Below are 16552 nucleotides of genomic sequence, written 5' to 3' on the forward strand. Positions count from 1 at the left end.
AATACCATTCAGTTAGGTCATATATCTTTCTGTTTCGTTGCTGTGAGCATGTTTCCCTGCAAAGGGAATCTACAACCAAGAGTTATAGTCTCAGAATAAAGGGTCAATTGGTCATTTTTGACAAAGATGAGGAAGAATTTATATGAAATTTTGTAAGTCGGTGCTCCAGAGAAAATTAGAGGCTGAATCACTGGGCATGTTGAGGGTTGAAATAGATTTTTCGACTGCAGAGGAGTTTTAAGGATCATGCAGGAAATGTAACTGAGGCAAAAAAATCCTGTCAACCAGAAGGGTAGACCTGAGACAGCCAAACCTTGGACTGAACTATAATATTCTTGAAAAATAAACGTGTACAAAATGCTGGAGGACCTCATCAGGTCAGGTGGCATCTATGGAAATGAATCAACAGTCAATTTTTCAGGACGAGATCTTTCATCAGGACTGGAAAGGAAGGTGGGGGGTGGTGGGGAAAATCCAAGATTAAGATGGGTGGGGGGGGGGAAGGAGGACAAGCTAGGAGGTGATAGGTGAAGCCAAGTGGGTAGGGGAGGGAGGATGAAGTAAGAAGGTGGGAGGTGATCATTGGAAAAAGAAAGAACTGGAGAAGAAGGAATCTGATAGGAGAGGAGAATGGACCATGGGAGAAAGGAAAGGAGGAGGAGCACCAGGGGGAAGTGATAGGCAGGTGAAGAGAAGAGTTAAGAGCCCAGATTGGGGAATAGAAGATGAGGGAATGGGGAGGGGAAAATTACCAGGAGAAATCAATGTTCATGCCATCAGGTTGGAGGCTACCTAGATGGAATATGAGCTGTTGCTCCTCCAATCTGAGAGTGGCCTCATTGTGGCAGAAGAGGAGGCCATAGACTGACATGCTGGAATGGGAATAGGAATAGAAATTAAAATGATTGGCCATTGGGAAATTCTGCTTCTGATAGATGGAGAGGAGGTGCTCGACAAGAGGTCCCCCAATTTACGTTGGGCCTCACCAATGTAAAGAAGGCTGCATCGGGAGCACCAGGGATACATGCCAGGAGGGAGATTCGTGGAGAGGGACAAATGGACAAGGGAGTCATGGAGGAAGCAATCCCTTAAGGAAAGTGGAGAATGGGTAGGCGAGATAAAGATGTGATTGGTGATGTGATCCCACCAAAGATGCCAGGTGTTGCGGAGAATGATTTGTTCAATGCAGAGGCTCATGGGGTGATAGACAAGAACAAGAGGAACTCTATGCCTGCTAAAGTGATGGAAAGGTTGGTGAATGTGGATGTTCGAGAAATGGAAGAGATATGGGTGAAGGCTGAATCAATGGTGGAGGAAGGGAAACACTGTTCTTTGAAGAAGGAGGACATCTCTGATGTCCTAGAAAGGAAAGCCTCATCCTGGGAACACGTGGTGGAGACAAAGGAACTGAGAAAAGGGAACTTCATTTTTACAGGAGACAGGGTGGGAAGAGGTATGGTCAAGATAGCCACAGGAATTGGTATTGTCATGTGTGAAGCCAAGCAAAGCTGCAGAATGGATGATGCTAATGAGAGAGATAACGAAAGACAATGGAGAAACATTCAAAATGCTAATAAGAGAGGAGAGAGAGATTAACCAGAAAGAGACACAATTCAGATGTTGGCGTCTGCCACAGACAGTTTGCTTTGAACCTGAACTGTTTGAAGTTTGATGGACAGGTGATACCCCATCCGGGGGATAAAAATAGCGGGTTTGCTAAGGCACGTCACACACGCCACGAGACCCTGGAAAGAGCAGTGTGCCCTATAAACTGGGAGTTTGGAGGACCGGTTTGTGGGAATCGGTCAGAGCTCACAGGGTTTAAAGGTACGATTGGTGGGTACCTGGTGTGTGTCTGCCCTTGCCTGGGTGCTGGGTTCACCACGGAAGAACGATTGCATCCGGAACGGAGGGGTCACAGTCGGTGACCACAGCTGGATCAGAAGGCATTGAAAGGTTTGCCTGAAACCAACTGCATCTCTCACTCTCTCTCTCTCTCCAACGGTACAACAACAGCGATTACTTCGAACTGCACTAGACTGAACTGAACTCTGCTTCACCCTAAGACTGATCATTTTACCCCTAGACTGCGATAGAGCTTGGTTGATTCCTATCACCCTATTTCTATGTATATGTGTATACTATCATTGCTAACCTGTTACATTTATATCCTTGCGGTTAGTGTACTGTATTACTTACTTCTTTAATAAAACTTTATTAGTTCCTGGTAATCACAGACTCCAACGAGTGTTCCATTTCTGCTGGTTTGGCAACCCAGTTATGGGGTATGTAACAGTATGTTTATAAAAGATATTGGTAGATAGTTTGACTCCAGAGATGGGGACAGAGAGATTGAGAAAGAGCGGAGAGGTGTCAGAAATGAACCAAGTGAATTTAAGAGCATGGTGGAAGTTGGAGGCAAAGTTAATGAAATTAATGAGCTCAGCATAGGTGCATGAAACAGCCCCAGTACAGTCATCAATATAGCACAGAAAGTTGTGGAGTATTACCAGGGAAAGCATGGAACTTAGATTGTTCCACACAGCCAACAAAAAAGGAAGGCATAGCTGGGCCCCATACAGGTTCCCACGGCTACAACTTGGGTATGGCGAAAGTGGAAGGACATGAAAGAGAAACTGTTGAGGTGGGAGGATCAGTTCTGCCAGATGGAGAAGGGTGGTGGTCTATTGTCAAGAAAGAAACAGAGAGCTTTAAGGCCTTCTTGATGGGAGATAGACTGGACATCCATGGTGAAAATGAGGTGGTCAGAGCCAGGGAACTGAAAGTTGATGAGGAGATCGCAAGTGTGTGAAATGTGGCAGATGTAGGTGGCAATAGAATGAAGAAAGGGGGATAGAATGGAGTCGAGGAATGCAGGCAGGAGTTCAATGGGGCAGAAGCAGACAGAAACAACGAGCCTAATATTTTTCTTGGGAAAAATGTGAGTATTTGCATCTTATCTGGACAAATTAATTGACACATTCTGAAGAATATAGCAATATTTTAGTCCCTTTCTAGACACTCTAAAGCATTTTACAGCTAATGATGCACAGTTGTAGTGTAGAGAGTTTTGTAACGTAAGAACATTTTGCAGCCAATTGGCATAGCAACTTCTCACATACAACAATTTGATCTAGAGTATAAAAATAAAAGAAGAACCGCAAATGCTGGAGATATGAAAAATAAAAACCGAACATACTGGAAACAGGCTGTGTGGGTGAAAAGTGAAACCTAATTAACGTTGTAGGGGGAAAAATTTAAAAGGTCTACGGGGCAAGTTTTATAGCACAGAAAGTGGAGAATGTCTGGAATGTACTGCCAAGGATGGCGTTAAATGCTGATGCAATAGAAGTGTTTATGAGGCAGTCAGACAGACACATAAACAGGCAGAGAATAGGGGGATGTAGACCATTTGTGGGCGGATGAGATTAGTTGGATTGGTGTCATGGTTGATACAAACATGATGGGCCAAAGTGCTTGTTCTGTGTTCCATTTCTGAGATGATATTCCAACATCTCAAGATGAATAAATATAGCCATGATTTTGAGAACTTCTCTTTTTCTTTTCAAATCTAGTCCTTAATCTCTTTATGAATTATACATGCATACAAGGGAGCAGATATGCCCCGTGTGAAAATACAACACTGATGTGTCACCATAGATTTTTTGTGGTCAAGTCTCAACAGTGGCACTTGTATCCATGACCTTGTGAACCTGAGGCTCCATTGTCATTAATGCAAGAATAAGGTTACCGTCAACGTTTCTCCAGTTACATGTTTGTTTTCGAGGACATTTATGGTGTCTTGTTTATTTGGTACTCTTATTGAAGGGTAAAGTCTAATCACGGTAAGGATAACATTCATGTGGATTTATCTTATCCTCCACATAAAAGTAAACAGATCAGATAAGAAGATTTGGTCACATTATACATCAAAAGATCAGTACAGGAGACAGAGTCCAAAAATCAATTTGAAATGGACCTTAACAGGCAGCTGTGTTTTTCGATGTCAATTTACAAAAAGGTGTTCCTAAATAAATGTAGCCAATTAAAATACAGAATAGAATTGGGACACTGGAACTCAAATAACTGTGTCATAAATCACTAGAGTAGAATGTTGTAGTCTGTACAATTTGTTCAAATAATGCCTATCTTTTTTTTTGCATTTTATTTTTAAACCATGACAATTCCATGTTGTGACTAGGATATCCCACAAAGTAAGTTAACATTTCACACAATATGCACAAAATGCTGGAGGAACCCAGGACTAAAACGCCCACTGTTTATTCTTTTCCATAGATGCTGCCTCGTCTGCTGAGTTCCTCCAGCATTTTGCGTGTATTACTTTGATTTCCAGCATCTGCAGATATTCTCTTGTTTGTGATTTCACACAATATTCTATTTTCCCCATCATAATAAATTGGTAGGCCTAGAATACCCCTTTATTCTTTCAATGAATTTCATTTTAGCAGCCTAATATGCCATATACAACCATAAAAGTGGAAAAAAAAACTAAATAAACAATCTGGTATCACTTGCTTTGACTGCTCATGCTGATTGCAAAACACTTTCGAAATTAGATCCTTATAAAACATCACGAAGCGATTTTCCAATCAGACAGCTCAGGATCTGAGTAACTTGATTAAGGTGAATTACTAAACTCGCCAAAACAAAGTAGGATTGCGAACACACTTCATTTATAATTTTCTTTGTGACGAAATTTAGAAGAAAAAATACATACTGGAGGCGAAAATACAAATCTTCTTTAAATCCTAATAAAGTCAGATTAGTTCTTTTGCAAAGACACAAGTTTTAAGGCAGAAAGGATTTGTTGATTGATTAATAATTAATGTGTGTGTGTGTGTGTGTGTGTGTGTGTGTGTGTGTGAGTGTGTGTGTGTGTGTGTGTGTGTGTGTGTGTGTGTGTGTGTGTGTGTGTGTGTGTCTGTCTGTCTTTGTGTGAGCTCTAAGCTCTTGCTTGTTGCCCGGAGGATTGAGTGTGACGCCTTTCCTGCAGTACGGTGTCACAGTGTGAAGGTTCCCCATTACCCAAAGCAGGAGCGGGAAATCCTGGACGATGAGGCTGGACGGCGGTGATTCCCTTGGCTGGGCACTGGCCGCCGTCCTCTGCCTGCCTCTGCTGCTGCCGCCGCCGGGGGAGTGCCTGCATTCCGGCAACACCACGGCGCTGAACAGCAGCGGTTCCAGGCCCGGGTCTACGCCGGCCTGGGGCAAATCTAACGACGGGTCGGCGATCGGACGCGCCGTTGCCGTGGTTCTCGGCTTCAGCGTCCTCGGGCTCATCTACCTGTTGGTGCGGGGCCTGCGGTAAGAAAGGCCGGGACATTGGTCAGTGGGGAGGGTGGGCGGACGGTTGTCGCGGAGAGAAGGAAGGGGTAAAGGGGGCTAAGGTGAAGCGAGGGTGGAAAGGGAAAGGAGGAGAAAGGAGTGCGATCCGAGGTGGAGGGTACAGGAGGAGGAGAAAGAGAGACAGGGTCGACAGTGAGATGGATAGGGAAGGAAATTGAGTGGTGGGAGTTGGGGTGCCAGGAGAAGTCACAGGCTGGGTTGGTTAACATAAAATTAAACATCTGAAATTAAGTGTACTTGGGCATTAATAGGATTAGCAATGAGTGGGTTTGTAAATCTGTAGGATATTGTTTTATTGCATCGGGTAAACTGGGAAAGGAGGGTGGATAAAGAATGGTTTAAGTGAAAGTAAGGATGCAACGATAGATATGGAAGAGAAGTGGGGGGTGGAGTTGAAGAAGTGAGGGTATGGTTTGGTGGGAGGAAATGATTTAAAAATCAGTCAACGCATTATTTTGAGAGAAAGATTTGAATCTTGCAGACCTATCACTAATCAATGTTTACCAAGAACTTTGGTTGAAAATTCTTGCCAGTTTGGGTAATTGCCTTAAACTTATTTTAAACAAGCACCACTGTTCATAATCTCACCTTTTAGTTAATCATTACATTTTGTTGCTGGTTTTACCAACTTGATGTTTGATTTGATATGCTATATATGTGCCTGTGAACTTGCCTGTGATGTGTTATTGCTACATAATTCATAAGACATAGGAGCAGAATTAAGCTATTTGGCTCATCAAGTCTGCTCTGATTTGATAATAGTTTATTTATTTTTCCTTTCAATCCCGTACTCCTGCCCTTTCCTTGAAACCTTTGACACCCTTACCAGTCAAGAACATGTCAACCTCTGCTTTAAACATACCATTGTTTTGGCTTCCACAGCTGACTGTAACAACGAATTCCAGATTAAAACACCCTCTAGCTAAAGAAATCCTCATCTCTGTTTTAAAGGGATGTCCTTCTATTCTGAGGCTGTGCCTTCTGATCCTAGATTCTACCATTATTGGAATCATTCTCTCCATGCAACTCTATCGGTGTCATTCAATATTCAGCAGTTTTCAATGAGGTCACCTCTTATCTTTCTAAATTGGCCCAGAGCCATCAAAAGCTCCTCACATGTTAACCCTTTCATTCCCTTATCATATTTGCAACATGTCTTTTTCAAATTCCTTGAAAATGTTTCAATGACATTGTACACGATGAATTGCTTTCAAAAGTGCAATTGCTGTTGTGCATCTGAGTAAAAAGCCAACTATGTTTGTGCAGGACAATCTTTCCCAAACAGCTTTGAGGAAACTGATTAATCGTTGGCTGTGGTACGACTGACTGAGAAAATAATGGTGATAGTTGGATCATTAAGAGAGATTCCTTCCCTCCCCCTGACCCTCTCTCCAGCTCACCAGCTCACCCACCAATCATTGAGTACTTCCATGGCAATTTCAGAGTGAATGTGAGCCACTGCTTTAACAAACTTCTTACAAAACTGCATTTCATTACTTATCTTGCCACTTGAGTTTGGGTCTTGAAGTAGACTTACAGGAAGTTCTAGTTCGATTATTCAGTTGAAGTTAGACTAAATGGTTTAGGTTTGAGAGAGGGAATTGGGACACATTAGAAGGACTAACAAGGAGAGGTTAATAGGAACAGAAGCAGTGTCAAGAAGGCTATCCATTGGTTTTGCAGTATTAAAGCCAGGCTACTTCCTTCTAAAAGTGGCCATTCACTGGCAGTATTTTGAAGATAAATGAGAACTATCCCTCTTCTCCTGTCTGCACTTTTCCTTCAGTTGTTACCACTAAAACATTATTAATTGACTGCTGATTTTGAAGCTTTATATGCAGAATTTTGGCTGCCACATTTCCAGAGAAAATGCTTGACAAAAGTCCTGAGTCTTGAAGAAGGTCACGGCCTGAAAAGTTGACTATCTGTTCTTTCCTGTAGAAGCTGCCTGACCGGCTGAGTTCCTCCAGCATTTTGTGTGTATTGCTCTGGATTTCCAGCATCTATAGACTTCTCAAGTTTATGCTTGATAAAATATTCAATGGGATCTGCCACAACAAAAGAAGAATTTACATTTTTAGGTCAACAATCTTCCTTTGGATTGTTGTGGTGACTTGAATGTTAAACATTGGTTCTCTCTCCGTAGGAGCTGCATGAACTGCTACATATTTTTTGATTTGTTTCAGATTTCCAGATTGTGCAGTTTGTAATTTTTGAATAAACTATCAGTTAATTTACTGGACAAAATCAAATTCTTTGAAGCTGGAAATCTGAGATAACTGAAAATGCAAATGAAACGGGGTCCGTGAGAAGGTGTTAAATGCTTCAGGTTGATGATCTGCGAAACCTGAGAGAAAATAGAAAGTGTTTAAAGTTGCTGATTAAATAGGGAGAAATGGACAGGGGTCTCAATGAAGGGCAGAAGACGCTGAATGACTAGAAAGATGACTGAGCCAGGTGAAAGAGGGTAAAACCCCTTGTGTGCCAAGTAATTTATTTTTGTTTTGTACCTCAGGCGAATGATTAAAATTCCTCACATTTCTTTTCTGAATGTTAAGTATCTTGCATGATTCAAATACAACTAATTCATGTTTTAAAAACTTGACCTTGTTCTTGAGCTCTTTGAAGTACTCAGAGACTTCCCTTATTCTTGTGACATGTCACTTAATAAAATAAGAGAATCTTTTGTATTTAAAGTTTATTGTAATTGCCGGGGAGTGTTTAATTTAATGTCAAGATGAACTGTGTCTGGTTAAGTATTGTTGAAGTGATTGGGGAGTGGTGCCAGAGGACTGCAGATTTGACTTATTCAGATAGATTTGGCAATATAGTTGGTCTGTGTTAATAATGGGGATGTTTTAAAGACAGTAATGCAAAGCAAAATTGGTTGGCAGTCATGAAAATGTTACTGTTAGCTGTAGGATTTATTAAAGACAAATTTGAGTGTGTTCTTAGAAGTAAGAGCTAATGAGGATCAAGTGGTTGATGTTGCATATAATTTCAGTAAAGCATTTTATAATGTACCATATAATATGCTTGTTGGCAGATTTGAGACTCATGATATTAACCTGGCAACATCTTTTTAAAGTACAAAACTTGGTGAAACATAGAGCAAAGAGAGATTTTGAATGATCCTTTTTTCAAACTGGAGAAAAGTATACTGTATTGTTCACTGACGGTAGGTTTTGGGATTACTTCTGTTTTTTTTCTTGTGTATTATACTAAACAAATCATGTCAAAGCTTCGTGTCACATTTAAACTTTGGTATGTTACTAGCTTCCTCAATGTTCACTGTATTTCTGGAAGATATGGATTGGAGAAAAAGAGTAACAAATATAGTTCAGTGCAAGTATGAAGTGATTCATTTGATAGGAAGAATGAACAGTAACAATTGCAATCTTTATAGCATGACAGCAGCAACATTTAATTTCATTTTAGGTTTGAGTCTGCAGCTCTACTGTACCATTATTGAGATAATTTGTCTTGTAGCTGATATTCAGAGGTTGTTATCTTGTTCTTCATTTATAGTAAAATGTTTACAGGAGCAGAGATACAGAAACAGGAAAATGTACAGTGTACATGAGCCAATCATGATTTCACAAGGCATAGGCTTTGTAATGGAGCATGGTGCTAAGACAGTGTGAGTTATGCTTAAAAGAAATATATAAAAAGTTGGAAATACTCCTGAGGATAGGCAGCAGTTATGGAAGCAAAAGCATTTGGTATTGATGACAACTGATAATATCTCTTCCTTGCTGACGATCAGCACTGCTGCACCCCCGTGTGTGCTTAGCCCACTGCTCTAATCCCTCTATACCTATGACTGTGTGGCTAGGCACAGCTCAAATACCATCTATAAATTTGATGATACAACCATTGTTGACAGAATCTCAGATGGAAACGAGAGGGCGTACAGGAGGAAGATAAACCAACTAGTGGAGTGGTGTCACAGCGTCAACCTTGCACTCGATGTCAATAAGATGAAAGAGTTCTCACATCTAACTGTCATTCATTCTTTGGGGCACTTCTCTGTTTTTGTGGATGTTTGCGAAGAAAAAGCATTTCAGGATGTATATTGTATACATTTCTCTGACATTAAATTCGACTTCTGAACCTTTGAAAGAGCTGATTGTGGACTTCAAGAAGATTAAGACGAAGGAACAGAAGTGGAGAGAGTGAGCAGTTTCAAGTTCCTGGGTATAAGGAGGATCTAACCTGGTCCCAACACATCGATACAGCTATAAAGAAGGCAAGGCAGTGACTATACTTCATTAGGAGTTTGAAAAGATTTGGTATGTCAACAAAAACACTCAAACACTTCTATAGATGTCCTGTGGAGAGCATTCTGACAGGCTGCATCACTGTCTGGTATGAGGTGGGGTGGGGTGTGGTGGGCTACTGCACAGGACTGAAAGAAGCTGCAGAGGGTCGTAAATTTAGTCTGCTCCATCTTGGGTATTAGCCTACAAAATATCCAGGGCATCTTGAAGGAGCAGTGTGTCTGAAAGGCTGCGCCCATTATTAAGGACCCCAGCACCCAGGGCATGCCCTTTTCTCATTGTTACCGTCAGGTAGGAGGTACAGAAGCCTGAAGGCACACACTCACCAATTCAGGACCAGCTTCTTCCCCTCTGGAATCCGATTTTTAAATGGACATTGAACCTGTGAATACTACCTCACTTTTAAAATATATTATTTCTATTTTTGCACTATTTTTAATCTACTCAATATACATATACTGTTATTTATTTATTTTCTTCTATATTATGTTTTGCGTTGAACTGCTGCTGCTAAGTTATCAAATGTCACGACACATGCCAGTGATAATAAATCCAATTCTGATCAGAACTCACAAAGATTAGAAAATGAGTGTTTTGAATTGTAGGCAGGGAAATGATGGGAATATCAGTGACAACATGGAGAACAAAAGTCATAATGAAGTGCTGATGATAATTTCTTTCATCTATTTGGATGAAATCTTAACAGGAGGGAAATGAAGACAAAAGACCAGAAAGGGGATGGAGGTGGGGGGGGGAGTAATTAAAAATTCTGTAATTGCTGGAAAGGGAGCATTGGAAATATGAATGAATTGGTGGAAGACAAATTGCAGCTTGATGAACATCAGAACATGCCAGTTTTGACACAAGCGGGTAAGTCTGGTTATGCGAAATAGATAAATTTGTTGCTAGGTCTTGGGGGCTAAAACTTGGAGGATGAGATACTATTTCAATTATTTATTTTAGATTTTGTCCTTTGTCTTCGGCTTTTGGAACTACTGAAGCAGAGAGGTATGGAGAATTTTTTTGTAGACAACTGAAAGCTCAAGATGAGTCTTCCGGACTGAATAGAGATGATATGCAAATGGTCATTTATTGGACCCAGGTGGAGTATTGTGGCCAGTTCTGGGCATCTCCCTTTTGGATTTGTATCAGGAACAAACTGAAGAAAAGTGAGGCAACACTTAATTTGCGAATCTGCTGGGGTCATCTATTGTGTCTGGTGCTCCCAATACAACCTCCTTTTTATTGGTGAGACCTGTCTGAAATTGGGGGACCACTTCATCAAGCACCTCCGCTCCAGCTGCCAAAAGTAAAAATTGGCGGTGGCCAAACATTTAAATTCCCATTCCTTTCCCAGTGTCAAGATGAGGCTGCCCTCAGGGTGAAGGAGCAACACCTTATATTCTGTCTGGCTAGCCTCCAACTTGATGGATGAACATCAATTTGTTTCCCACTCTGGCCTCTTACCTTGTCTCACCTGCTTATCACTTCTCCGCTGGGCCCCCTCTTTCTTTCCTTTCCCCTAAGGTCCACTCTCCTTTCCTATCAGATTCTTTTCTCTCGAGCCTTTTCTCTTTCCTAACCATCTGGTTTCACCTATCACCTAGCTATTCTTTTTCTCAACCCCCCCCCAACACCTTATTCTTTCGTGTTCACAGTGCCTTTCCAATCTTGAGGAACGATCACAGCCCGAAACGTTGACTGTTTATTCATTTCTGTAGGTACTTCCTGACTTGCTGAGTTCGTCTAGTATTTTGTGTGTACTGCTGAATTGAATCAGGGATACAAGATTTCAAATCAATGGAAAGACTCGGGCAGAAAAACCTCGGAGTTTTCAGTGTAATAAAGCATTTTAGTCAGGAAGTAAAATATTTACAATTTCGAAAGCATTGGCATCAAAGGAAATTGATTTAAAGTAATTTACGCAGCAAAAGTATAAAACAGTGGGTTGCTAGAATGCATTGTCTGTATTGATGGTAAAAGCTTATTGGAGAGGAGCAGCACACAGTGCTGGAGGAATTCGGCATGTCAAACGGCATCTATGGAAGGAATGGACAGTCACTGTTTTGGATTGAGACTGGCTGGGAAATTTCAAAGGAAAAATTTAAAGCTGAGGGGAATTTGGGTTAATGGGTAGGTTTCTGTGATTACATAAATAATGTCAGCATCTAAATTCTGATTGCTACAACATACTTTCCCATATTATTTGTGAATTCATAATTTTTGTCCAACTGCAGAAATAAAACAGTTAATATAGTGCTTATTAAAGTGCTTAATTGAGCTTAGTTTCCAGCTTACAAGATAAAATATTTAGTATTTTATCATTTTTATTAATAATGTTGCTATTTCAAAGTAATCAGTTGTTTGACTCAAGTTGAATGGTCAGTTAATAATTTTGGGCAGATCTGGTTAAGGAATGAGTTTTGGTACAGACACTCTTGAATAGTGAATAGTAATGATACTTATTCAAGCCTCAAGCAGGCAAATGTAAGGAGTTTATTGCACATTGTATTTTGGATAGCTTTTATATTAGCTTTTCTATATACAATCTCGTATCAATAATGATTGCTGCTTGCTATACTATTCAGCTTTCCACCCCTTTCTGAGGTAATGTTATGCCCTTTGGAAGGCATTTCCCAAGTCTGATTACAGTCTGGTAAGCTAGGTTAATTCTTCTAAATTGACAGAGCTATTTCAAAGGTAAAGCTAAAGTGAATATTTTTCTTTCTGAGCTATGTTCCAGGGGAATATTCTGCTGAAGTTGGTGCTGTTATTTCATTTTCAATGACATTCTGGAAGGCAATGTGGAGCTGTAGGGAACAGGCTCCATCCTTGATGTCATTTGAAAAGAACTTCACTTTAAATGTCTGTTCCCAGACTACTACTGACTGGTTCTAAAGCCCAAGAACAAAGGTTGAGCATGAGAGACAGCAGTCGAATTGAGATGAATATATTTACTCTTTAATCTGCTAACTATATTCAGAGTTGTAATTCATAAGGGTACAGCATACATTTAACCATTAAGGAATAATTAGTGTTAATCACTGAATAGGAAATATTGACTCTGGGAGAGTTCTGTGTTTCAAGAGGGTGCAGGTTTCTACCCTGCATATTTACAACAACTTTGGATAATTCTGTAAGTTTGTAGCACTTTCTGGTTCTAATTTAAGACAGTATTCTCTTCACCCCATTGTTAGCAAGTTGTGCACTTGGGCCCTTTTTGGGAATACAACTCTTAATGCTGAGAGTGTGCTGCACTGTCAGATGGGGTGCTTTTTTCAGCTGAAATATTAAATCTTCCACTGAAAAGTATAGCTAGCCTTGTTCTCTGCTCTCAACTTGACACTCAGAACTCTGCTGCCCTAATTTGCATCAAGTCTTGCTCACTCATTGACCCCATCTTTACCAGCCTGCACTGACTCCCAGTTATATAGTCTACTTAAATGCTTGGTTTTGTCTTCATTTGCTCTAGCCTATAACCTTTTGAGACCCTTAGTTCTACTTGATCATCACCAAGTTGCCAGTAGCTGTCAAAGGCCAAATTCTGAAATTCCCTCACACACTGCTAAATCTTTTCTCATTAAAACTGTTGAATCTCCTCATCTCCTATGTGGTCAGTTTGTTTTTTTTTTGTTTGCTGACCGTTCTGTAAATGACGTTTGGATGCATTTGTTACATTGAAGGTGCTATACAACTTCATTGCTGCATGTAGATGATAAAGATTGCATTGCTCTATTCAATTCTATTTTCTTACCATGCACAAGCCTGTCGTATTTCAGGCTTCTTGCATGTGTGGTTAATTTTCTATGCTGACATTGTCCAAAGGTGGCTATATAAGCATGAACTTTTACTTTGTGATTCAATAGAGGAACAACTCGTTCTGGAGAATTTTCACAAATTAACTTCATTTTGTTTTGCAGAACTAAAGAAGATTACATTTAGAATGGCTGAAAGCAATTTAAACCTACTTAAGTATATCCCAGAAGTTCTTGTATAGAATTACATACAATTCAGCCTAGGAGCAAGCCAACTGGACCACAAGTTAATATTCCAAATGAATCTCCTTTTACTTTTTTCCCAACTGCACTCTAGCCTTCCAAACCTTTCTTCAGTTGTTCATTCAGCTTCCTCCTAAATATAAGTATGCTATTAATGTCGACCATTTCATGGTAGCAAGTTTTGTGTTCTAACCTCTGTGAAGTTTCTGTTGACTTTATTTGCAGAAGTGTGATAATTGTGGTCTGGTTCACATACTTGCCCCTGCTTAATCAGATCAGGTGAAAGTTCTGAAAGTCAAGTAGTTGCAACACTCAGAATAAGCTGATTATACTGACTAATGCAACTGGATATATTGGGAATTTTTGCCTTTTTCTTTAGAGTCAACTAAAATAGGGTTAAGTTATATGTCTTCCAATCTGCGCCTTGTAAGGCATGAAAATGCCCGACGCAGGCCTCTCATGGTCTGAGTTGACGTTCCCTTCCCTATAAGTCAGTCACTGTTGTAGTGTCATCCTTTACTGGGGCATTAAATGAACTGGAAGCCAAGTTGTAAAACTTTCTTTTATGTCAGAAAAACAGTGCCAAGTAAGCCACTGAACCCATAAACTTGTGCTATCTCTATAAAGGAGTTATCATACCTTTAACTTTGTTACTCTTTTGGTTATTGAGCAGAACTAGATTTTTAGCACAAGAAATTCTGCTGCATCTGTTCCCAGTATAGGGCTTTCCTTTCCAGGACATCAGATATGTCCTTCTACACCAAAGAATGGGGTTTACCTTCCTCCACCATTGATGTTGCCTTCACCTGCATCTCCTCCATTTCCTGGACATACACACTCACAACATGAACCTCTTCATCCAACATGTCATTCTCTGCAACTTCCACCATCTTCAGTGGGACCATTCCACCAAGTACAGCTCTACCTTGCCCACCTACTCTCTGCTTTCTGCAAGGGATTCCTCCCTCTGTGATTCCCTCCATTTGTTCCACCCTGCTAATCCTCTTCTCAGCAAATATCCCTGCAAGTGGCCAAAGTGCTATACTTGTTCGTTCACTTTGTGGTGGATCTCCATTCTGGGCCCCAAACAGTCCTTCCAGGTGAGGCAGCACTTCACCTATGAGTCTATTGTATCCACTGCTCTCAATGTGGCCTCCTTTGCATTGGTGAGACCTGACGTAAGTTGGGGGACAGCTTTGTTGAGCACACCCTCTTCATCTGTCAAAAGCAGAATTTCCTAGTGGCCAATTATTTTAATTTTAATTTCCATTCCCTTTCTGATATGAGGGGGTGCCACGATGAGGCCACCTTCAAGGTGGAGGAGCAACACCTTGTAGTCCATCTGGGTAGCCTCCAACCTGATGGTATGAACATTGATTTCCCCATCTGGTTTAAAAATAGTCCATCCCCTCCCCCCCCCATTCCCTACTCTGGCCTCTCACTTCTTCTCACCTGCCTATCTATCACCTCTTCCTAGTGCTGCTGCTCCTTCCCTTTTTCCCATGGTCCACTCTCCTCTCCTGTCAGATCTCTTCCTCTCCAGAAATGAGAAAACCTGTAGATGCTGGAACTCGAAGCAACACACACAAAATGTTGGAGGAACTCAGCAGGCCAGGCAACATCTATGGAAAAGGGTAAACAGTCGATGCTGCGAGCCAAGACACTTTATCAGGACTCCTGAAGAAGGGTCGCAGCCCGAATTCAGACTGTTCATACACTTCGATAGATGTTGCCTGACCTTCTGAGTTCCTCCAGCATTTTGTGTGTGTTGCACTGGATCTTTTACTTTGCTATGTCTAACGGTGGATTTCTGTTCCATTTGCTATATTGCATTGTAAAAATGTTAAAAAATGACTTGAGAGCCCATTTTCCTTAAGTAACCCAAGGTGTTAAAATCCCTAATGAGGCAATTAGAACACTTAAATAACCTGTTTAACATCAGTGTTTTAACCTGCAGTCTGCACCATTAGCATTGTGTTTAACACAAAGAGTGTAAAGCAACTTACTGGATCTATTACCAAGCCTGCTGTTTCTGCTCTAGCAGGGCAACAGAGGTTGCATAATATTAGCAGTCATGCATTTCATTGCCAGCTGTTACTTTGACTCAGTCTGTGGCACTCAGTTTTTAAAAATATCGGTTTGTTTGACAGAGCACCTTTTGCAATATTACATTGCAAAACACTTTATCATCAAAAGAAATCTGTTGAACTGCAGCCACTGAGTAATGCAGGAGAAATGTTATTTTTTTGCCATAAAGCACCCACCAACAGCAATGAAATAATGATCAGGTGCAATGCATAAAATGTGCTAGAGGAGCTCAGCAGGTCAGGCAGCATCTATGGATGGGAATAAACAGTTGATGTTTCAGGCCGAGACCCTTCAGTCCTGAAATGTCATCTGTTTATTACCAACCATATATGCTGCCTGACCTGCTGAGCTCCTCCACTACATTGTGTGTATTGCTCTAGATTTCCAGCATCTGCAGTACCTCTTGTGTCTGTGAACAATGATCAGGTAATGTTTTATTGAAAATATTTGATAAATAACACTTAAGTTTGGAATTTAAATATAAATTTAAGTAGGTGAGGGATGGGGGAGAAACATGAAACACCAACATCCTCAACTATCAAATGAACTTAGCGTACTACTTTTTAAGCAATTATCTGAAAACTGTTTCTCATCATTCATCTCCTTTGAAATGAATGAAGTTGCCAAGTCTGTGCCAGGTTTAATCCATCACAGATTGAGCTCCCAGATTTCCCAGTGATCGTAATAGAAGCTGGTTCTCTAGTGCAGAAATTCGTGCATTTAGTATTGAAACATGTAGATTGACATCAGCAAAGACCTTGCAAGAACTTCAAGACTTTTGGATAAGAGACCATTAAATTTGGATGATCAATCTGGCCA

The 16552-nt window shown here is 40.7% G+C and overlaps 1 protein-coding gene across 2 annotated transcripts in view; it reads left to right on the top strand.

The window, feature by feature from the left end:
- Positions 1–4938: 4938 nt before the first annotated feature.
- The window catches only part of fam174c (family with sequence similarity 174 member C), a 32118-nt gene continuing 20504 nt past the window's right edge, over positions 4939–16552 (top strand). Inside the window, exon 1 of one of the 2 annotated variants that reach the window (XM_063032604.1) lies at positions 4939–5325. In XM_063032604.1, coding sequence (XP_062888674.1) covers positions 5075–5325 — 251 coding nt within the window. In that variant the 5' untranslated portion in view covers positions 4939–5074. The remainder of the gene's footprint in view (positions 5326–16552) is intronic. The other variant, XM_063032605.1, reaches the window with a different exon arrangement.

Source organism: Mobula hypostoma, chromosome 24 (genome assembly GCF_963921235.1).
Source record: "Mobula hypostoma chromosome 24, sMobHyp1.1, whole genome shotgun sequence".
NCBI lineage: Eukaryota > Metazoa > Chordata > Chondrichthyes > Myliobatiformes > Myliobatidae > Mobula > Mobula hypostoma.